This window comes from Mirounga leonina, unplaced genomic scaffold (genome assembly GCF_011800145.1).
Source record: "Mirounga leonina isolate KUSES-001 unplaced genomic scaffold, KU_Mleo_1.0 Mir_97, whole genome shotgun sequence".
Lineage (NCBI taxonomy): Eukaryota > Metazoa > Chordata > Mammalia > Carnivora > Phocidae > Mirounga > Mirounga leonina.
This window is the reverse complement of record NW_023270889.1, coordinates 51,873-74,683: the sequence shown is the minus strand read 5'-3', so window position 1 is coordinate 74,683 and position 22,811 is coordinate 51,873. Positions and strand designations below refer to the sequence as shown.

General features: G+C 45.8%; 1 protein-coding gene across 2 annotated transcripts in view; it reads left to right on the top strand.

Moving 5' to 3' along the window:
• The window catches only part of LOC118006572 (A disintegrin and metalloproteinase with thrombospondin motifs 12-like), a 298,824-nt gene that overhangs the window by 262,999 nt on the left and 13,014 nt on the right, over positions 1-22,811 (top strand). For both annotated transcript variants that reach the window (XM_034999292.1, XM_034999293.1), the window contains exons 19-22: positions 1,901-3,010; positions 7,851-8,003; positions 14,919-15,095; positions 18,094-18,237. In XM_034999292.1, the coding sequence (XP_034855183.1) occupies positions 1,901-3,010; positions 7,851-8,003; positions 14,919-15,095; positions 18,094-18,237 (1,584 nt within the window). The remainder of the gene's footprint in view (positions 1-1,900; positions 3,011-7,850; positions 8,004-14,918; positions 15,096-18,093; positions 18,238-22,811) is intronic.

Here is a 22,811-nt window from a genome sequence, read left to right as displayed (position 1 = left end):
GACCTACGTGAAGGGTGTTTGATTGAATGGATCTTTTTTCCAAAGTGGAGATTTGAAAACTCAAGGGGTTTGGATTAGAATGTAACAAGTGGAGAGCCAGTGAGGAAGACGAAGCGGACAGTGCTTTAAGGCACCTTCGCACAGAAGAAGGCAGAAATACTGTAGTAAACCAGGAAAGTAACAGGCTCCTGGCTGCCCTTGCCAGGTTCCAAAGTGAGGTGACCCCAGTTCCGCAGCTGAGTGCGCTCTCAGCTGCACGGTCTCCTGTGCTGACAAGCTTCTCCTGCTTTTCAAAGGATCTGCTTTCCCAGAGCTCGCGGACATCAGGGAGAAATGATGCTTGACTGGAACAAAATAAAGGGGGAGTTTTATACATCCATATTATTTTCCTACACCGAGGAAATTAAAAATAGGACTCGAGAAGGCAAGAAACTTAAGCTAAAAAATGCATAAGCCCACAGAATTTTCCCATTCCTGTTCTTTTTTTCCAGGTAAAATAGTCACTTAATAAATATGTATCAGGTGATCGCTGTGTCCCAAGAACTATCCTAGAATTCAGTTATGAATAAGAACTAGTTCCTGCCTTTGGGTAGCTTTTCGGAAATTGAGAGTTTGTGGTCAAGAGCGGAAATCAGTGGATGGTTACCAGTCAGTGTGTTGCACTAGATTTCATGGAGGCTGTGAAATCAATCTGATTTTACTCTGCCACCGACTTGTAGCCTTTCAGGCAAGTCCCTGAGTCTCAGCCTCCTCTCCCGTGGAAGGCAGAATCCTAATTCCTGCCTTATAAATCTCACAGGGCCATCGTCATATCACAGAATTGTGGCTGTGAGCCCCTGGAAATCCGCCAAGCATTATGCAATCCCCATCCTCAAGAAACCCGCTTTGAGGTCAGGAATATAAGCCAGACAAATGTGAAACAGCCCATGAAGACCCCCGGAGGTTCATATTCAAGTGCAGTACATTTGGTGGCTGACTTAAAATTGGAAAGGAAAGGCACATAGAGCTGTCTGGTAAAAGTATAGATTTTTTCAAAACATCTAGAAATTTAGTGTGATGTAGCACGTAGATGTAGTTTGCAGCTGCTGAGACTGAGGAAATAATGATTCTTTACCATGAATCCTGAGGAAAGACTATCCTGTTAGGATTCTTCCAAAAGTGCTCTAGCTGCCTGTGCTTGGCATACCCTACAGAATGAGGAGGGAACATGGCGGGGGGTGGTACCAGCCATGGCCCCTCATATTGGCACCATGCTACGGGACTCACTTTTTGGAAAGGGTATCTCTCTACTTCGATTAATTACCCACCTTTCAATTTCAGAATAGGTCCTGGACCTGTGTACGGGTGTGAGTATGATGGTTGTCTAGCTTTTAATCTGATTCCACCTGACATAGGCAAGTGGACATGGAGCCGGTGTGCCTGGGTGAGACTCTGTCAGTTACATTGGGTGTTTTCTAAATATAAAGGGAAGGTTTGTTATAACCAAAGACTCCGGAAAATATATAAACAGTTTGTGTTAATTTAACAGCATCACAACCCTAGGAAAGATAATCTTACCATCTCTTAAAAAGAGTAGGTAACTCGTATACATCATTGCACTTTCTGTGAATTTTCTGTCCTGTGTTCAGAGCCCAGGGAGACTTCAGTTTTACTATGTCGTGGCTTATATATTCAGTTTGCGAAGAGTAAATGGTTGGTCCTGAACCCCCTCTGGTCTCCAGCAGATACCTATTTCCTTGGAGAACTAAAGGAGCTCAGAAACCAGATACAAAGATGGAAGAAAACAAGTTCGGCTGCCCAGCTCCGTTTCCATCGGGCCAGTTCTCGCCTGTTGTAAACCTGAGCATGAGAGAACCAGTGCACCTTTCCCATGAATCTAACAGCTGTCTCTCTTTTCCAGTGTTCTGTTTCCTGCGGCGGTGGGGTGCGGATCCGCAGCGTCACGTGTGCCAAGAACCATGACGAACCTTGCGATGCGACAAGGAAACCCAACAGCCGAGCTCTTTGTGGCCTCCAGCAATGCCCTTCTATCCGAAGGGTTCTGAAACCCCACAAAGGCATGATTCCCAGTGGGAAAAAGCTCCCAACATCTGAGCCGGACCCCCTGAAGCCCATCCTTCCAACTCCATTCAGTCCCAGAACGCTGAGCACACCCACGGTGCCCGGGCCTGTGAGCACAAGCGCTCGGGCCGTCAGCAGCCCCGGTCCTACCACGGCCCCCGCACAAGGAGACCTGGATGCCAAACGGTGTCAGAACAGTTCACGCCAAACTGAACCGGGCTCCAATTATGTCCTTTCCACCGGAAGTACTTCCCAGCCCATCCTCACTTCCTGGGCTTTGAGTACCCAGCCAAATGAAGAGAATGTTCCCAATTCAGACACTGCTCCTACCTCACAGGGAGACCTTTTCACCACGACAGTGACTGGTGCTGATTTGCCGTCTTCCGGCAAGCCTGTGACGTGGCAGGTGACTCCATTTTACGATACCTTGACCAAAGAGCCAGGGATAGAGATTCATAGTGGCTCAGGGGAAGACAGCGAACAGTCTGAGAACAAAAATGAAAACAAGTCCGTAACATGGACTAAAATCAGAGTAGCCGGAAATGATGCTTCCGTGGTGAGAAGTACGGAAATGCCCTTTGGGCCTCCACCAACACCTTATCTCTGGGCACCCTTCAGCACAGCGATGGAAGGTCTGCTGCCCAGCCCAAGTCCTGCTACTCTCAAAAATGGTGCACCTGGCGCTGAGGGGATGGCCACTGAAAAGCCAGCGAACACTCCATTCCCTCTGGGAGGAGATCGCCGGCCAGCACCGACAGAACACGCGGTCCGCCATAACCCTCCAGAACTTCCAAGCAACGCCAATCTAACGCAGGGTTCTGGACTGGTCCTGACCGAGGAAGATGAAACAAGTCTGATCGCTGAGGGGTTTTTGCTCAATGCTTCGGATTACAAGGAGCTCTCAACAGGCGGCGGCTCCGCATACTGGATTGTTGGAAACTGGAGTGAGGTAGGAGCCCCATTTCTCACCCCATGCCCGACTCTGTAGGGAAATAGCTAGGGCTCTTGCATTCTTGTGCACATTTCAAAATGGGCTTGTATAAGATCTAGCCCGATGTAGAAGAAACGTGAAGCAGTCAGGTCCGTGCCCTCACCTCCCTCCTCTCCTCCCTAACTCCAAAAAGGAGAGAGGGAAAAATAAAAATCTCCGGGGAGGGAGGACAAATATGGTGCGATAAAGTGAAAAGAACTCTGAACTAAGTCAGGAGGGCTGGGCAAGCCAGCTGTGAGAGAGCGGAGAACTCGGTCCATGTTTCAGAAGCCGCTTCTTACCTACGGAGTGGTGGCGCTGGTGTAGACCACCCACAACACGCCCCCAGCTTCGAACCGCTGAGGAGCGGCTGGAAGGGCCTGAGGTAGCATGTCACTCGCAAAGCTGATGTTGGGACTCGAGATCTGTCAGGTAATCCTAATTGGAGTGGGAATTGAAGATAAAGTTCCTTAAATGCATTCTCTAACTCAGTGTTATCAATGGTTTTCTTTTCTTGTTGGTCTGTTTGAGTACTTGCATGAAAAAAATCATTTTGGCTCATTAAAAGAATTAGAATATGGAAGAAGAAGAGAATAAATATGACGACAGAATGTTGGCCCCTGTTTTCAAGCTTCAGAAATTTGGCTAAATACTTGTTTTTCCATTTCTGGAACTAATTAATGCCCTCTGAAGCATCAAAATCATTTTCACCCGTTTGAATTTTGAATGCACGGTCTGTGAACTTGTTAAAATAATTTGACAACTCAAAAGAGGACTTTGTGGCAAAATAATCACATGTTCAAATTAGTCAGCATTTTTGTGACGATACATGACTTCTCTCCCTGGCCAAAGAGAAATGAAGTATTTGCAGCTAATATAACTACAGTACATTTAATTTATAAAGCATGTTAATTTCCAAACCACTTTCATATCTAGTTCTTGTTTTCTCCTTTTGACAATCCTGAGGAGCAGGTAAGGTCTCATTTATGCCAATTTGCAGATAGAGAAAATAAAATTTGTGGCAGTCAAGTGACTTGTCTAAAGACACAATTGTCAGTTGGATGATGAACCTTCTAACTCCACTCTATTCCATTTGTAAAAAATACATTATCTCTGAGTAAAGTGTGGTGTACCTGTAAATTAAACCAAAATAAAAGTATATATTTGCTCAGATGATCATAGAGGCCAGAAGTCAATTGATATATTTTGATTATAGTAAATCAAGCTACCCTTGACTTATTGCAAATGTCATCATTTGTCTTTGACAGAAATAAACTGTCTTACAGAATACATCATAGCTCACCAAAAATTTGACAACCATGGTGAAGCCACTGAGAGCTGTTAATTCCAGGTAGTTTGACTAGAAAAAGGGACTTGGTCCACATTGCAGTTTTTCAGAGCTGCGAAGGATATTATGAGAACAGAGTTCAACATTTGGCAGAAATTCCCTTTGTGATAGGGTTGGGTTGCCTGCCCCCTTTATACATCTTTTGAGACAAAATCTTTAATACACAGAATTGTCAGAGAGGATCAGGACTCAGAATGAAAACTTTGGTTTTCCCACTGTCCTGTGACTTTTTTATTCTGTCCATTTCTGAAGCTGTTTCTTTAGGATGGCCTCTCAGTCACCCCATTGATATCAGTCTTCCCCAAGCCCCCTATAAAAACCCGGACAGGTTTTCAAGTCAGTGTCACCTCGTCATCTCTGTCATCTCCTCTTTATTTCCTGTTCATTTGGGGCCAGTGGTTTCCAGTCTAATGGCGGGAGGCACGTGGAGAAGAGTGGGATGCTTTTGTTTGTTCCGGTGATGGGGGAGGGGGCCGCTACCCACACTGAATATCTGAGAGCCGAAGATTATAAATCCCTGCGACATTCAGGGCGGTCTCTTATAAGGAAGAATTGTCCGGTCCAATGCCAGCAGTGACCCAATAGTCAAGAAAGGAGCCTCAGTTACTGCTCTCGGCTCCTCGCTGGTCTGATCACCTCCAGCCTCTCCCCTCGGCAGCGCTTTCCACACGTCATCACAAGAGACCTAAGATTGCCAAGTTAGTCTTTGGAAAAAATTCGCTAATCATTCCAAACTCCTGCTCACAAATCTTTCCATTATTCAGATAAACCGACTCGGACAGTCCAACAGCTTTACTTGCCTCCCCTCTGCCTCACCATCTTTAGATTCAGCAGATCGAAACTGCTCGGTTTCCCCTAAGCCTCCTGCCCCACTCCGTCTGTTTACGTTGTTCCCTCTGCCTTGAAGTGCCTTCTCCTCCTCCTCTGCCCTTGTGAATCCTGCCCTGGTCTTCAGGACCAAACTTTGAGCTGCTTTTTCCAGAAAGCCTCTCCTGACCCCTAAGATCGGAAGTCATTTCTAAAGCTCCTTATCATTTGATCCGAAATCGCTCTCACCATGTCCCCCCACTTTCTGTCCTGTGTGGAAGGGCTGCTCAGGCTCCCCGTTGTACACAACACGTTCCTCAGATTGTGACTTCAAAAATTAAAGAATGGATATAAAGACTAAGTGAACACCATAAAAAGACACTAAAGCTTGAAACCCGACTTTCTGGGCTGGAATCCTGCTCGGCCACTCACTGTGTCCTCACATGCCCAGGTTCCTCATCTGTGTAACGAGGACAGTGACAATGCCCGACTCAAGGATCGGTAGGGGGTAAAAGGAGTAACTATGTGTAAGGTACTCGGGGGAGTATGGGGCACATAGGAAGCACCCAGTAAGTGTTTGCTCTGGTATCTGTTTACAAGCAGAAAACCTAGGCGCTATGCAGTGTGCATGGTGTGGCTCTTACGTGGTCAGAAAATCATGGCTCACTGAATTGCCCCGTCACCCGGTCAGATCCCCAGGGCTGGTCGTTACATGTCATCTGTGCAGTTGTGTGAACTGACAGAACGATTTTCTGGAGCCATTCACGGCAGTTCTCACGTGAGTCCGACGCAGCCCTCCTTGTTAGTTCCGGTTCTGAACATCCCGAAACCTGCTCCTTGACCTGGTACATCGGTGGCCACAGGGCCACTAGCAAACCTAACAAGGATGAAGGTTTCCAGGAAAAAGTGAAGTCCTTCCGCCTCCTCAGGGTCCCCCTTTCTTGTCTCATCCCTCACTCCCAGTTTGAAACTAATACAAGTGACAGTTGATGGAACCCCATCTCACTTTTACTGTGTTCCGTGCTTTTCCCTCTGTCAGCTTTCCCTTCGCGCTGTTGTTGGCTGCCTCCGTAAAAACTGTCAAAAGGAATTAAATGTCTGCTCACGGGATCTGAATCTGGCAGGACTAAAGTCAGAGCCCCAGAGACAACATGCATTTATTTGCTACACAAATATGGTACAAAGAGTCCTAGACACCACTTGAGATTTACCAGGTTATCACTAGCCTGGGAATTCCATCTCACTAGGTCCTTTCCTGGGTTTGGGCAAATATATTTTTCTCTCTGTCATAATATGAAATTAACAACAGACACAATGTGGCCTTGAACGTGGCTTCTGTCTCTGGGCCCCAGATACCCGGAAAGTGGGACTCACAATGTTGACCTCGCAGCTGTGTTGTGTTTAATAGGTAACATTTGTAGAGTCCTGACCATGTGCATAAATCTCTGTGGTCCTAATGTTACCACCAGTTTTATAGGCTAGGGAGTTAAGAAGATCACACCATTAGCTAACTGCAGAATTTTAATTGTACCCCAAGTCTCAGAAGGCTAGAGAAAATGTAGGAAAGATACCTGTTATGTGGTTGTATCCGTTGCCTATTGCTACAATAATGCTAGATGACAAACCACCACAAAACCTCAGAGTTTTGTTCATGAGTCTATGGATCATCTGGGAGGTTCTGCTGAGTGGGGCTGAGCTCAGCAGATCTCAGCTTCACTTGCCATGCATCCGTTGGAGGGTCGGCTGTAGGCTGCACCTGGGAGCTGGTTAGAGATGCAGAATCTGCAACTCCATCCCAGACCTGCTGACTCAGCCCCTGCATTTAGCAAGGTGCCCAGGTGACGCCTATGGAGGCTGAAGTTCGAGAGGAACTGCTCTAACAGATAGCATATGGCGTTTTGGAGGCAGAGCCCCGGGCTTACTCCTTGGTCAAGCCAGTTCTCCGAGCCTCATAGGGTTTATTCTGCACTGTGACAATCCTGGTCTACCCACGGGTTTGTCGTGGAGAGGAGGAAGTGACATAAGGTCATTGCGGTGTTCTAACAGGCAGATGCGTGGATCTGACACCCCCTGTGCAGTGACTGACAGCACTGATAAGAAGTGCAGTGGGCATTCGGTCTGCAGCCCCCAGACATTCCGGCCAGGATGATTTTTAAAGAGAAGCAGATTTCCCCTTGCTTTTCTTCTCATGCACTGATCAGAGATTCTCATCGCAGGCTGTTTATTAGAATCACCTGGGGCATTTCTTTTTTTTTTCTTTTTAAGATTTTATTTATTCATCTGACAGAGAGAGAGAGCATAAGCAGGGGGAACAGAGGCAGAGGGAGAAGCAGGCTCCCCGCCGAGCAGGGAGCCGGACACGGGGCTCGATCCCAGGACCCTGGGATCATGACCTGAGCCGAAGGCAGACGCTTAACCGACTGAGCCACCCAGGCACCCCCCCCCCCAGGGCATTTCTTTTTACACTGAAGCCCAGGCCCTACCCAGGGAAATTCGGATTCATTTGTCTGGGGCGGGACCCCGGCGCTGGTATTTCTGTGAAAGGCTCTGCGGGCGATTAGGTGAGCGTCCAAGAGTGAGAACCCCTGACTGCAGGCTGTGGCGGGGAATGTCTGAGAAGGCGGCCCTCAGCCTCTGTCCTCTCTGTCCCCCTCCCCGCCACAGTGCTCCACCAGCTGTGGGCTGGGGGCCTACTGGCGAAGCGTGGACTGTAGCACCGGGACGGATTCTGACTGTGCCACCGTCCAGAAGCCCGACCCCGCTAAGAGGTGCCACCTCCGTCCTTGTACCAGCTGGAGAGTGGGGGTGTGGAGCAAGGTAAGTGACCGGGCTCCGTGGGTTCTGCGGGGACAGCCTTGCCACGCGCTTGTGGAAGGAGGCGTGTCTCCTCCCTTCCTCCCTTGCTGCCTCCCTCCTGCCCTTCCCTCTGATACCACCTGGAGGAGTCAGTCCTGGGCATCACCATAGGCCCGCTCGAACTTACCCTGCAGCCTTAGAACACATACAGGGCTGTTATTAACCCACATGTTTTTACCTGCTGGCCTTTCCCCTTCCCAGATAAACTGGAACAAAAGGTTAAGTTCGTGTATTGGATTGCTGGTCCAGCATGCTACATTGTTTCTAAATTACTTAAATGTCGCATTCTAAATTCTAAACTCTAAACCAGACATCCTCACAGGTATCATTGAGTCATGACTCAGCAGCTGCTCACGAAGGAAACGTACTTTTTCATCCTCAGACCCCAAATGAAAAGAAAGCGGAGACAGAAAAAAAATTGGTCTTTCAACGTGTATTTCCCATACTGATCTTTTTGAAGTGTGGTTATACCCTCTTTGCTAATCTGGCTGTGGTTACTCATCTTGCTGTGCTGTCTGTAGGGTCCCTTGTGAAAAACTATAGCAGGTTCCGGGATTAGTTAGCCTTGGTGCTTTGGGGCACTAACCAGGCCCAAGCTGGCCTGGGGCTGAGCCAGCCGCTGGGGGATAGGACACCCGTCAGTGGTGGGGCTGACAGCTGATGGGCAGGAGGAGGTGCAGAGGTGAGAGCAACGCATGCGCCTTCTGTCTGCCAGTTTCTCTTGACAGCTGAGACACAGAAGGGAGAAGAAAGAGCTACCCAGAAGTTTGGAGAGGCTGGTGAGCCTTGTAGATGTTAGCTCCATCATCCAGTATCGAGCTCCTGCTCCCAGACAAGCAGGACCACCAGATGTCTCACTGGACGTCTCTGGTTCTGGCAGACTTATCTGGAAGCCTGGAGCGTGCAACATCATTTATCTGCGTTAGGCCCCTTCTCCCAAAGTAAGGCTCCAATTCTGGGGAAGAGAGGGACAGTAGGGTTACTCCCTGAAAGATTACCACACATCCCTTTGATACCCGCCACCCTCCCTTTCTTCTGCTTTCATACTGTTTTTCTTCCAAGAACGAGTGCTAGTTCTTTCTTTTTCTTCCAACTTCTTACAAACTCAGGATCCAGCAAGGACTAAATGCTTTGCTACAAATTCTCTTCCATATCCAGAAAAATCTCAAGAGACATTTTATATCCCTGACCTGGCCAAACATTGAGCAGTCCTAAAGGCCCGCCTTGTTATCATTGCGAATAGTCCTTTCCTTGGAAATTGTCTAGCTCGAAGAAAGGACAGATGTGCGAAATCATTCACACTTTTGAAAAGACACTCCCATGAAAAGTACCAGGAATTCTAGCCTGTGAAAAACCCTGCATGAGAGATCCAGAAGCAGTTCTCTGGGGTCAGACCTCCTGAGGAAAGCCCTGCTCGGCCGGCCCGTCTGTCTCTGGGTGTCCTCTCTCATGGCGGGGGAGTGGGGGTGGGGGGTGGGGAGAGGGAGGCTGCGGGGCTATGTATGCCCCCCTGCAGTACGTCTGGTTCTGGTGGTTTCGTGGGAGCTCTCCTATATCACCAGGCCTGCCAGAATGAGATAACCACCACATCCAGGATCGGATCCTCCCAAGTTACTCCATTCCTCTCACTCAAGAAAATGTCTCTTCTCTCGGGATACTAGATAAAGCTTGTCAAAGATGTGGCTTAACCACTGATCGTCAATTGCCCTAACTTCTGTGTTTCTATTATTATGGGTCTTACACACCTGACTTCCATTTTTCCCAGGCATGTTAATTTAGATTTTATCTTAAATTTTGATGAGTAAGTATAATTCCTTTTTAACTACCGCATTATTAACCAGTTCATACAGATGTCTGAAGTCCAAATCATGCACCAGGAAAGATTTGAGGGCCTTCTTCATTTCACTGTTCTATTAGGACTTCGAAACACGCTCAGAGGCAAACCTGCAAAACCTAGAGTCGGAGCATAGGCCCTTTTAATGTCTTTAAATGCCCAGAGGGTTTAGATTCTGCCATGTTGATGGTTTGCCTTTTCACAGATACTTTCTCAGAGGGAAGAATTCTAATTTTACCTTGAATCTTCTGCATGATCCCCCCAGTCTCCGCCCCCCATCCACAGACACCTTAATCTTCATAGGACTGCGGGTCTGCCTCAGCCGGCCCCAAGCCTACAGGTAGCAGTCCTGAGGCCTCTGGGTCACTCGCCAGCAGTCCTCTCGCTTTGTGATGGCTGACTGAGTTGTGCTTGTTTTACTGGCTTCTGTCTCCAGCACCGTGGGGCTCCCTGATGGAGCCTGATACAGCTGCTGTGGACACGTTCCCCTGTGTGTGAGAGTAGAATAGGACTCTACGTTCAGCCCCCTGCCTTTACCGTGTCTAGAAGCAGTCTTTCAGGATGGCTTGCTTCCCCTTCACGCATCAGTCTGTCTGAAGCAAAGTTAAGGTTGTAGTCCTCGGGTTTGTCCCAGAGGCATGCTTGGGAAGACGGTTCTGCAGAACTGAATCCTAAAAGTGGTGCTGGGCGGTGGATGGGACACATGTGGGTTGGCAGCCCTGCTATGTCATGACCAGCATATGACACTGGTGCATTCATCTTAGAAACTGTGTTTCTCTCACCTCTGAGAAGTAAAGTGGATGATATTGCCTCCAATTACCTCATAGAATTGTTATAAGGATCAGAAAAGAGAATGTTAGTGAAACAGCTTTGTAAATGGTAAAAGACCGTTCAGAAGAAATCCTGGGCAAACTTTGAGCTCCAGATAAAAGTCAGGACTGGCTCTTGGGTGTTTACTAACCTCTGGCTTCCTGGACTCAGGGCAGAAAGCCTGTAGACAGGTGAACTTGGAGAAAGTTCTGTCAACAGGACTGGCTGGAGCAGGTGTCTACTCCCCAGTATTAAGCAGACAAGGTGCTCAAAGTGTCCAGGAACTTTGGAGGACTTGACCTACCTTGGGCCCTGGCACTCGCCAATACTATCACGTGCCTAGCATTACACAAGAGCTTTAGATCATCAGTTCTGTTTTCATCCAGCTTAGGACCTTCTTTATAATTCCCACTGAGGAAATGAAAGCTCGGGGTGTTTAAATCACGAATGCTCGATCACACAGCTGTTACCAAACGCTCCCGGTTTTAAGAAACCATCAACAGGGGGACACGTCATCCATTTAATGACAGCTTTTCAGGAAGAAAGAGAACATTATACAATAAATATGTACATCAGTTGTAAGACACACACCAATTTCAGAGCATTAAAATTTGTATGAGGAAAAAAGAGGGAGTGTCGTCATGCAGGAAATTCAGGAAGTGACAAAATGGGTTTGAAAAGCCTTCCATTGGGTTTGACACCAAAACGATGCATCTCCCACAGCTCCACTCACCGCCTGGTGGAACATCTTGATCCCTGCACCTTCTGAAGTTTTGTCAACTGGTGATTTGATAGCCCCTTTATTTGCTTTCTGAGAACGAGCACTTCCCTTTTCATAGTTAAGTCTTAACAGATCTTGACTGTTTCTGAAATGAATCAGAAACATTTTTACATTTTTTTCTTGGCATGTTCTGTCTTCCCTCCTAGGCCGTGTTGCACCTTTATTTCAGCAGTCATTGACTTTTGCTGGAAAGTGAGAGAAAGTGGCAGTCTTTCCTTATGGTCTTGGGTTTCAAATATTTGCTAATATATTTGTATATATTGCTAGTCTTTCTGTCTTATTCTCCTTCTTGTCTTTGTGTTTATTAGATTTTATAGATGGTCAGGGGCATTGCTACATTTTTTTGGATCTGAATTTTTAGAAATGAACTTACAGGGAAAGAGCCCCTTTCTTGCTAAATACAGACCATCCCCAACTTTGATATATAACATGTTCCCAGGAACATATATTAAAGTCCAATGTGCAGATGTCAAAACATAGAATTGCATGTTATAAGGGAGCCTCTGTCCCCAGAAAGCAAACACTGAGTAGCAGGAAGGTCATTATAGACTAAAAATCACAGCATTTATTTTATTCTTGGTATAATTTGTTGTAAGTCTGAACCGTCAGACATATAACACCCCCGAAGGTTTTAGATTAAGGGATCCCTAAAAAATAGAGGAATGACAATGAATTAGAAGCATTTAGGACCACAGGAAGCATGAACTCAAGACCACTCCAGTGAGGACTGATGTCCAGACCCTGGGGCTCTCCATGATGGCCCCTGCGCATCTCTCTGTCCACCCCCACTCCTTGCCCTAGCAGTCTGATCCGCTTGCTGTTCCCAAGCAAGTCTTGTTTCATAGCACTGTGCCTCTGTATGTGCCCTTCTCTCCATCTTGAATGTCCCCCACACTGTTTGTCAGCTGAGTGAGCATCTGCTTATCCTATATGCTTCAGCTCAAACTTTGGCTCCTTCATTTAGACCTTTCCTGACCTCTTCAGGTGAAATTGCCCGCCTCCTCCATTGTGCCCTCATTAGATCATGAACAACGTATGATGTAATCTTTATTCCTTCTACTCATTTATGTAACTCTCCTCTCCTGTTACATTGGAATATAGAGTCTGGAACATAGAAATGCCCAAGAACTGGAAGGGAAGTGGGGGTGGCATGGGGGAAGAGATGGAAGGATGAATTTTGGTGCTGTTCAGCTTAGAATTTTTGGAATGAAATATTTAATCTTAAGAGTCTTATGAAACTGTTCAGCATAAGGAAAGGAACAGAAAAGAATTTTTTAATATCCCAATTTAGTATTTGGTTCAACTTGGAAAGCAAGAAAAGTATTCTGAAATCAGAACAGAATACAATGCAGCGATCCCATACTTCATACCACTCCAGAATGTTGGGATAGTCTAATCATCTAGTTTAACCTTTCCACACCAATGGAGAAACAGAGGCTGAGAGACGAGCAGTGGTTAACCCACAGTCAGGTAACCACTTGCTGTCAGGATCACACCTGAGTGCAGTCTACCGACCTCCCAACGCTATGCTCGAGCATTTCACTATTCTTAACTGAACACCCTGTGTGAGTCTAACATGGAACGTGTACCAGGATGACTTTGTAAACAACACAAGGGAGAATTGTGATTTCATTTTCTCTTCCAGTGGCCCCTATAAGCTAAGGGTATTTTTCATTCTAACTTGATCTGGTCTGCAGACCAGAGCTGAGGTGGTAACTGGAAAATGAGCACTTTTGGTCACAGTAGGGCATTGGCCAGGCTTTTTGTTCTAGTCTGGCTTCTGTCCTCAGTCTGGTCCACAGGCTCCAGGTTAGGAAAACATGAATCCAAATGACTGTCCTCTAGGGCAGTAAGAAAATGAATATAATAATTGGCATTCAGCATACAAACAGAACAGCATTAGGAGTGATTTAATATCCTGCCCCTTCTCTCTTGCTAACTGAACAAGAGGCTGTTTTGAAAATGGAATGGAAAAGTCATGGATTTAGTGAGTGTCTTATTTCAGCATATTAATAAAGTTCATTTCCCATTGAATGTGAATAACAAAAGGGGAATGCTAATTTGAAAATTGAATTTTGAAACATTGCAGCAACAAATGAAAAATAGGAAAATAAAATCTCATTTCATACTTACGTCTTGTAAAATTCCCTTGTCCTAATACAGAGCCCCGTTGCTTTATCACATGCTATTTCCCAGAAATCTGTTTTGTCAAACAAATGGCTGCTTTGTGTGGAAATTATTAGCATGTTTCCTCATTTGTTCTGTGGCTCATTTCAAACTGACAGTTACTTTTTACTTTGTGTACTTACTACATGGCCGGAATAGTGAGGTTTTTTAAAAAAATTATTTATTTATTTGAGAGAGAGAGAGCATGAGCGATGGGGAGGGGTAGAGGGAAAGGGAGAAGCAGACTCCCCGCCGAGCAGGGAGCCCGATGCAGGGCTCGATCCCAGGACTCCGGGATCATGACCTGAGCCGAAAGCAGACACTTAACCGACTGAGCCACCCAGGTGCCCAGGAAAGTGAGGTTTTTTTATTTGTTTTGTGTGTGGGGCGGGGGGGGGTGCCGTTTGGCAAGTGTCATTTATTTCTAAGAAGCTAAACATTCAGTTTTTGGAAGCATTAGAGCATCAATCTGTCCCTTGTCACATGGGCCAGCAGGATGCAGGGGCTGCTATGCATGCTGTCAGCGTGTGGGAGGGGGCAGTGAGGAGGGCCTTGTAATGGCTTTCCATGAGCCTGTGCTGAGCAAACTCTCAGTGATGAAGGCAGGGGATGTCGGCTCTGGGAGGAAGGATGGTGGTAGGGACCAGCTCACTCCCGTGAGTCAAACTGCTGAGCAGTTATTCCAATTATTTCCCTCATATAGGCCCTTCACTTGACAAAGGGCAACCCATCCTGCCTTCAGAGTCACGGAGCCAACAGGTTTTTAGCAGGATTCTGGGGGAGAGATGGGTGTGGCTTGGCAGAGACGTCCCCTTGTGGGCAGCCTCGTTCACCCAGGATGACTACACCCCAGAGGGACTGGCTGCCCACTGAGGCAGACCTGCACCTGCAGACACCCAACCCCAGGGTCTGCGATCTTCACCACAGCCCTGGGAGAGGCAGTTCTATCCCAGTTTACAATTATGACACCTGAGGCTCAGAATGTTTCTGTGACTTGCCCAAGAGCTCATGACAAGTGAGTGACAGAACGGGACTTGCCACCCGGTTCTTAGACTTCCCCGCCTGTGTTTTCTGACATGGGCGGCCCCATCTTTGGATGCTGCTTGAGTGACTCCCTCTCCAGGGCCTGTGAGGGAAACAGGTCACTTGAGCTAGACTTCACCCTGCTTTGTGCCTGGAAGCCTGGAACTCCATGGTTCTCTCTGCAAACCCCCCTGGAATTCAGGGGAATGAAAGCCTGATGCCAGGGACTCAGGTATCCCCTCTTGTGTCCCTCTGCATGCAGTGTTCCAGAAACTGCAGCGGGGGCTTCCAGATCCGGGAAATTCAGTGTGTGGACAGCCGGGACCACCGCAACCTGAGGCCGTTTCACTGCCAGTTCCTGGCCGGCATTCGTCCCCCGCTGAGCATGAGCTGCAACATGGAGCCCTGTGAGGAGTGGCACGTGGAGCCCTGGAGCCAGGTATGGCCTCCAGATACATCATCCACAGACCCAGGCAAATGCGAATCTCTGTGTTACCTCGCGAGTCTAGAAGTCAGGGGAGACCACACGTGCATTGTGACAATGACTGGCCTCCACTCAGTGGCCCAGCACTTTATGGAGGAGGCCGAACAGGTCAACCTAAAGACTATGTTGTGTGGTTTCAACTGTGACAATTCAGTGTTTTAGCACAACCCAGTCTCCCTCTGGATATACTGGGCAGAACTGGGGACCATGTTGGGGAAATGCGTGCAGACCACTCTGAGGAGAGTCATTGAGGGCGGAGTCTCACATCCCTCTGCTAGGCCTCTGCCTAGTTGAGCTGGGGGGCATGGCCAGCTCCTTTCCACACGCAGTGTATTTTAGAGTTCCACCTCTCAGTTCAATGCCCAGATCACTGTTTATACAAATACAAAGAAGTGTGTTTGTGCCTGTGTGTGTCTGTCCTCTGTTTTGTGAGGGCCTAGGCTCTGCTAGGTCTTTGCCCTATGTCAGCACATGAATGGAAAGTGACGCTCTTCTCATTTGCCAGTAGGCAAATACGTCAACAGCTCCCAAAAACTACTCCCAACCATATCCGTGTGTGGTAGAAAGAAGAGAAAAAAAGGAACCCAGCATGTTTTGAGTGTGTCTGTGGGCTAGGCATTTTGCCTACGACACTTGGTTTAATTCTCACAACAACCCGAATAGTAGGCGTTATTAATTTCATTGTATAGGTGAAGAAATTGAGACTCAGCGATTAAGAAATTTACATGCATTCACACAACTAAAAAATAAATGGTGGAACAGGAGTTTCAGCACAAGGCAGACTCCAGCGCCTTGCTCTTTCTACCATAGCAGTTGGCCCAGTAGGCATCGAACAGAGTGAACTGAGAAGAAAGAGTGAATCAGTAACTGTTTGCGGGGGTTGGGGTGGGGGGACCAAACCCTCCACCTGCTCTGGAAAGGAAGGTGGTGAACCACGAGTGTAGGACACAGAGTTAGAGTCAAAGCTTACAGAAGACTGCCCCCCCCCGCCCACAAGCCACTTCCTGTCTACATGTCAAGCACCATGCTGATTCCTGAGGCTCTGGGCCAGTACCTGGGGCTTTCTGGGGCAGCAGCTACCACTGTCCCTTCTTTCTCCTCCTTCCCTGCTCAGCTCTCGGGCACATAAAGTGCCTGCTACTCCCATGCTCTGGACCTAGGCCTCCAAGCCATCCATGTATGATGAGCCTGGTGACAGCTTTCAGAATCCAGGGATCTGCAGAGGAGCCTGGTAGAGAAATGCAACTGCAGGTTTTTAAAGATGAGCCATCAGATCTGCTCTCTGAAAAAGATGTATTCTGGGAGCCCCAGCCAGGAGCTGTTCCCTGAAGAGCTCCCACCACCCTCCTTTCTGAAGTCTACTCTGTGTGAGCAAACCACACAGTTGGAAGACTACCCTCTGAGGGAGATGGAAAATGCAAAAATCATTTTGAGTATTTCTCTGGAGCTTTTGAGAGTCTGGGAGCCCTTAGGTGCTTTACCCTGACTACTCCTGATGCTACTTTGTCTGTACATACTAGGAGACTACCATCATGAGAATATTGTGGGCCCCTTTGCTTTGTCAGCCGGCCCAGCCTTCCGGCATGGAAGAAGCATTTCTGCTGTGGGGATGTCTCTACAGGAGAGCTTCTCAAATTTTAGCACACTTCAGAATCACCTGGAGGGTTTGTCAACACACAAATGGCTGGATCCCACCCCCAGAGTGTCCAATTTGGAGGTCTGGGGTGGGGCCTGAATTTTGCATTTCTAACAAGTACCCAGAAGATGCTAAAGTCGCTGGTCCAGAGACCACACTTGGAGAACCGCTGGTTTGTACTTTCTTCACCTTCTTTCCTGGACATTATGTGGTCAGGTGGCCCTGAATATATGCACATGTGTAGGTATGATGATCTCAAATGGGAGAATCCCTCTCCTTCTCTCCTCATATAGGGTTAAAAACAACAAATAGGCAAAAAGATCCATGTTGATTCTCAAAGGTGGAATATCGTGAAAGCAAGAGAATAGTTCTTTCATTGAGCAGAAAGCGTTTATTGCATGTAATTATCCTGTTTTCTATGGCACCACCACTCAATGTCATGCCTGATGTGATGAGCAAGATGTTGCCAACCATAATTATTTTGTTGTTGCTGTTGTTTTTACCATACCATAATTAAGATTTTTCAAAGTACTTTTCTTTTTTTTTTTTAATTTTTTAAATTTTATTATGTTATGTTTCAAAGATTCCTAGTGGATAATGTAATTTCCTTCTAGAAACCTTAGGAAAATGAGACAATAGATCTTATAAAATTATATTAGTGAGCAAAAACCTGACATGTTTTAGAGTTGTATCCCTTTAGGAATCCAGCTTGTCATCTCAAATTTATTTTTGTGAGCATTACAGTCAGTGGATCAGACCCTGGGGCAAACCCATCAATTCCCCTATTCCAAGTATGGCCAAATTTAATTCTAAAGCATTTTGTAGTGGGAAAGGAAGACTGAATCCCATTTTAAGAGGAAATAAAATTCTATTGCAAATGCGTGCTCCCTGTTTGGACTGTTGGAGCTAATCATAATGAAAACACCTACATTTTACATTTTGGTTTCTAGATACTTGTGCTAGAAGCCGGAGTGCAAATAGCATGACGTCCATTCTGGAATGACCACTCATTTAGGTTTTTAACCAGAATTCCTTCTGTGTGACATACTGTTTTACATTGAACTATGTGGCATCTTCTGATTTTCTTTTTCTCCTCTTCATATCCTCAGAATGCCTTTTATTAATTTCCTTCTCTCTTTAATTTTTGTTTCATCACTGTTATGTGGTCATCATGAGGAACCTGGTGCAGATTCCAGTAGAGACACTGGTATTCTTAATAGCTCTGTAACCACAAAAATGATAATAAGAAGGTCTTCCCTGATCACTGCAAATGTCGTCAGGTGATTTTTACCTAAATGTGTCCCTGTCCTACCTCAGTGTTCCAGGTCCTGTGGAGGCGGAGTTCAGGAGAGAGCCGTGACTTGTCCGGGAGGTCTCTGTGACTGGTCGGAAAGGCCCACGCCCACGGCGCCCTGCAACAGCCACCCCTGTTGTCATTGGGCCACTGGGGACTGGGACCTGGTAAGAGTCACTTATATTCCCTTCCATTGACTTCAGTCTTTTAAAAAATAGCGTTTTTTCCTCTAGATTTCAAAGGTAAGGTATATTCATTGTCAATGTTCAGCGTCTCCATTGATTTACAGAGGGTTTCTATATATTTTAGTTCTGGTACTCTTCTGCCATCCATACCTCTAAGTCTGCTAAAAATTGAGCCTTAGCTGACATGTGGTTCAATGTTTACTGTCTTGAGCTCAGAAGAGAAGAGTTCAAACACTATCAAAAGAAAACAGATCAAATACCAATATTATCCCAGAGGCACAAAACCTAAGGAAAGGCAATTTGGGGTCCCAATACCTTGGATCCTGGGGCTTTTCCTGAATCAATCAGGAGTGGATATGCCCTGAAGCTTGAGGCTTAGCCTGATTTTGTGAGTTTCAGATCTTGTCAACCCGCAGATCAGCTTGCCAGATGGCCAGCCTGTTGGATGAAGAGACAAACAAAAAATTAAACTGCAAATGAGGGAAAGACTTATTGTCCTCACAAAGTTTACTTGTTATGGGCACCTGGGTGGCTCAGTTGGTTAAGCAACTGCCTTCGGCTCGGGTCATGATCCTGGAGTCCCGGGATTGAGTCCCACATCGGGCTCCCTGCTCGGCGGGGAGTCTGCTTCTCCCTCTGATCCTCCCCCTCTCATGCTTTCTGTCTCCCATTCTCTCTCAGATAAATAAATAAAATCTTTAAAAAAAAAAAAAGTTTACTTGTTATATAAGTAACTGTATCAGTGACACCAACAACAAAGAAAATTCTCCCATAGACAGATTGTGCCATCCCTCTGATTTGTCATATCCTGGATTCTCTAGAAAATGGAGTCTTAAGGCCAAATCTAAAACTTTATTAGGAAATACAATGTCAAGGATGTAGGGATGACAGGAAAGAGGAGGGAGGGAGGGAAGGAGGGGAAACGAATATGAGGTGATACGTTACCAAACTGACCACGTGTCCTAACTGACCACTGCTCGGGGTCAGGAACAACTGGTTGCTTGCTCTCAAAAGAAGGCCTTCTAAAAGCTGTATGAACTACCTCCTCTTAGGGTAGTTTGTCCAGGGGCAGGAAGGGAGGAGATGATCTATTGGCTCCTATCTCTTGGGATTGCGTAAAAAGTCTCCTCTCAGATGACTAATATCCCCTATTGTCCTGGGTTATTCATGTGTGGGCATTGGGCAGGCCCCACCGTGTCTCATGTCTCAACAAGAAGAGAGTCGGGAGGTGAGAGGCACACAGCATGAACATGGGAGGTGCAGGCCAATGGGTTGGGCTGTGCTTTCCTGAAGTTGGTTACCACCTCAGCTGGGATGGATCAAAGGCCAACAACTGGGAGACGGGGAGGTGGGGGGGGGGGGGGGGCAAGAGGATCTGATACACAAATCCCTCAACTATTAATATTTTTTAAAGTAGCTTGTTCTTGTATATTTTGATAGTTATAACACAGGCCAATGCAGTATTTTTGCCAAATGTAATGCCCCCAGATACTTTGCAGCCGCCATACCCTTATTGATTCTCATTGTTCAGAGTGGTGCGGTTGCTCCTGCGTGCCCATGACCGGTTCGCAGGCTGGCACGTGCTCTTGAGAAAGGCTTCTGCTGGCGCGTCCAACTCAAGGTTGTGCTGGTCTCTGGCTATCACCCACTTGAATCCAGGAAGAACAAGATGATTCATTACTGCTAAAGGGACATTGTACATGAATCATGTAGCCTGCAAAAATATAAAAAATGCATCGTTTATTATTTTCATAGCTTAGAAAAATGTCCAGGAGACAAGGAAGAATGATGTCAGCCACTTCATTAAGTAGACAGGGCACATAGTACTTTCTGTGAATTCCCTATTTTCATTGGCATCTAATGCTGATTCATGATGAATTGCCGAAGGAGATACCAGTGTCAGAGCAAGCTTTTGTTTATGCGTCCCACTAAGCTGTCTGCCGGGGCTAGCACCCAGCTTTCACCCTGTCCCCATGGGTCATGTGAACAGTGGAAAATGTCACATGCAATTGTAATTTTTTTCATGTAAATGTAATTTGATCACTTTATATTTGGGCATCTTACAATATCTCCCTTGGAAAATGACTTCATTTCCTGTTCCCTAGAAATTCAGTTACTCCAAAACCAAATTTCTTCATCCACCATTGAGTTCAGAACCTGTAAGATGAAACCCAACAAATAAATGTGTGTTTCAGGATTAGGCTTTTCAAAAATACCCTGGGGTGGGGGGCGCCTGGGTGGCTCAGTCAGTTAAGCACCTGCCTTCGGCTCAGGTCATGATCCCGGAGTCCCAGGACTGAGCCCTGTGTTGGGCTCCCCTCTCAGCGGGGAGTCTGCTTCTCCCTCTGACCCTCCCCCCACCATGCTCTCTCTCTCTCTCTCTCAAATAAATAAATAAAATCTTAAAAAAAAAATACCTTGGAACCCTGGGTAACAATATAAGGATCACTAAGCAAATCACATATGACCATTAGAAGAAAATAATTGCTGTAACATGAACTATCATGAAAATGTTAAAAATGTGGGCCCCACTCAGGAATTTTTTCATAGAAGATTAACAACTACAGATGGACATTTTTAAGTCTGTCAATTCCCTGAGGCTCTGGTACCTTATTATTCATTGTAAAGGAAAGCTGAATGATATTCTTTCTGACAAGAAAGATAATGATAGCCCAGCAAATATTACAGTAATGATGTGTGAAGCATATCCTGCTCTTAAGGAACTCACTGAGAAGAGGAAATTATCAAAAACACCCCCCTTTGCCTGTAAGAATGCAGTCGGCTTCTCATTTTGGCTCTTAGGTAGCATTCAAGTTGTAAAATGAGGTTTTGTGTGTTTGTTGTTCTTCAATTTCCAGCACATTTTTTCAGTTATAATCATCTGTCTGGAGTTAGAACAGAAAGCATTAAAATCAGTGAAAAACTTAAAATACATAGACTGACTCAGCAGTTCTACCTGTAATAATTTAGCCCACAAATACACCATCAAACAAAATCCTAAATGATGGTAAAGATGTTCATTGCCATGTTGTTTATAATAGCAATTCCTAAAAATAACCTAATATGCTCTGATAGAACTGGCTAATCTATTAATTTATATTAGTATAGCCCTTTTAAGAATGAGGTAGACCTATATTTCTGAGTTGTAAAAATTTCTAACAGCAGAAGTTCAAAATTACTTTAGAGAGAGTTAGAGGTAACTGCCTCTTGGAGGTGGACATGAGTTAAAGTTTCCCTGGAAGAGCCATGTGTCAAAAATTCATCAATTGTGCATATCAAGACAAGGGGACATGAAGGGTGGCTAACACCTACCAAGCCAGCTTTTGGAATTGCTCTTGACCTCCAACATCTATTATTAAGTGGAAAAGGCAAATTATAGAGCCCAAGTAACACATGTGGATGGGTTGAACGTATACATTTGCTTCTCTTCCCCAAACTGCATTCAATAGAAGAGATAAAAAAATTAAAAGTGCCACAAATCCACAAAGACAAGAGGCCAGGAAACAATATTGGAGAAGAAATCAATAAAATTTTGGAAGCTAGAAGCAGATAGCCAAACTTACAGTTGACTTAGCATGCCAGAGAAAGCTGAAAACTGTCCATAGCAGAGATTTCCCAGGTACCTCTGAGACAGCAGTGTGTGTGTGTGGGGGGGGGGGGGGTGCGGGGAATGGCGTTGGTTAAAAGTTTATCAAGAGAGACAGTTGGATCTTTAGATCTTTCCTACATCCTGACCAGAGCCTGGAGGTCTTCTCACTGGAGAAGCAAACCAAGAGAGACTTTGGAATCAGTCACGGTTGGTAGGGACAAAAGAGTTTATTTCACCAATGATCAAGTGAAAATACATGCAATAAATAGTGTCCTTCCCCCAGGAGAGCTTCACAAAGGCAGGGGACTGGGTTAGCCTCAAGAGAAAAAACCTCACATAATAGATCTCTTCCTGATCACCTTATATAAAGCCACCTGTCAGTACCTGCACCCATGCAACTTCCAATCAACTCATAGGTACCTCATCTTAAGTCAATAGCCTAGGATTACTGGACATTTGAAAAAATCTATCACACCAAGGACAAAATAACAAACAGAACAAAAGAAACTCCAAAGAACAGAGACCTTGAAAAGAAAAACCAAAGAAACATCGAACTCCCTCCATCCCAAAAAACTATAATCTCTTCAGAGAAACAAGAGCCTACATCCATGACATAGCTTCCTAGCACAGCTATATAAAAAGAATATTCAGAGAATATAAGAAAAAGTTAAAAATTTTTATAATAGCAAAAGTAAAAAAAGTAAGTAGAAGATAATGTGGAGAAATCTCTCAAGAAAAGGAGAACAAAGACAAAAAGAAAATATGATAAAAGATAAGAAAAGTAGAGGATCAGACCAGGAGACATAACATCAAAATAAGATTCCAGAAAGAGAGAATGGGGATGGAATAGAAATGAGGTGATCAAAGAATTAATAGAAGAAAATTCTCCAGATTTGGAGAACATGAGGTTCCATGCCCATTAAATGCTATAAGAAAAAGGAAAGTCAGGAGAGAGGAGGACCTGTTT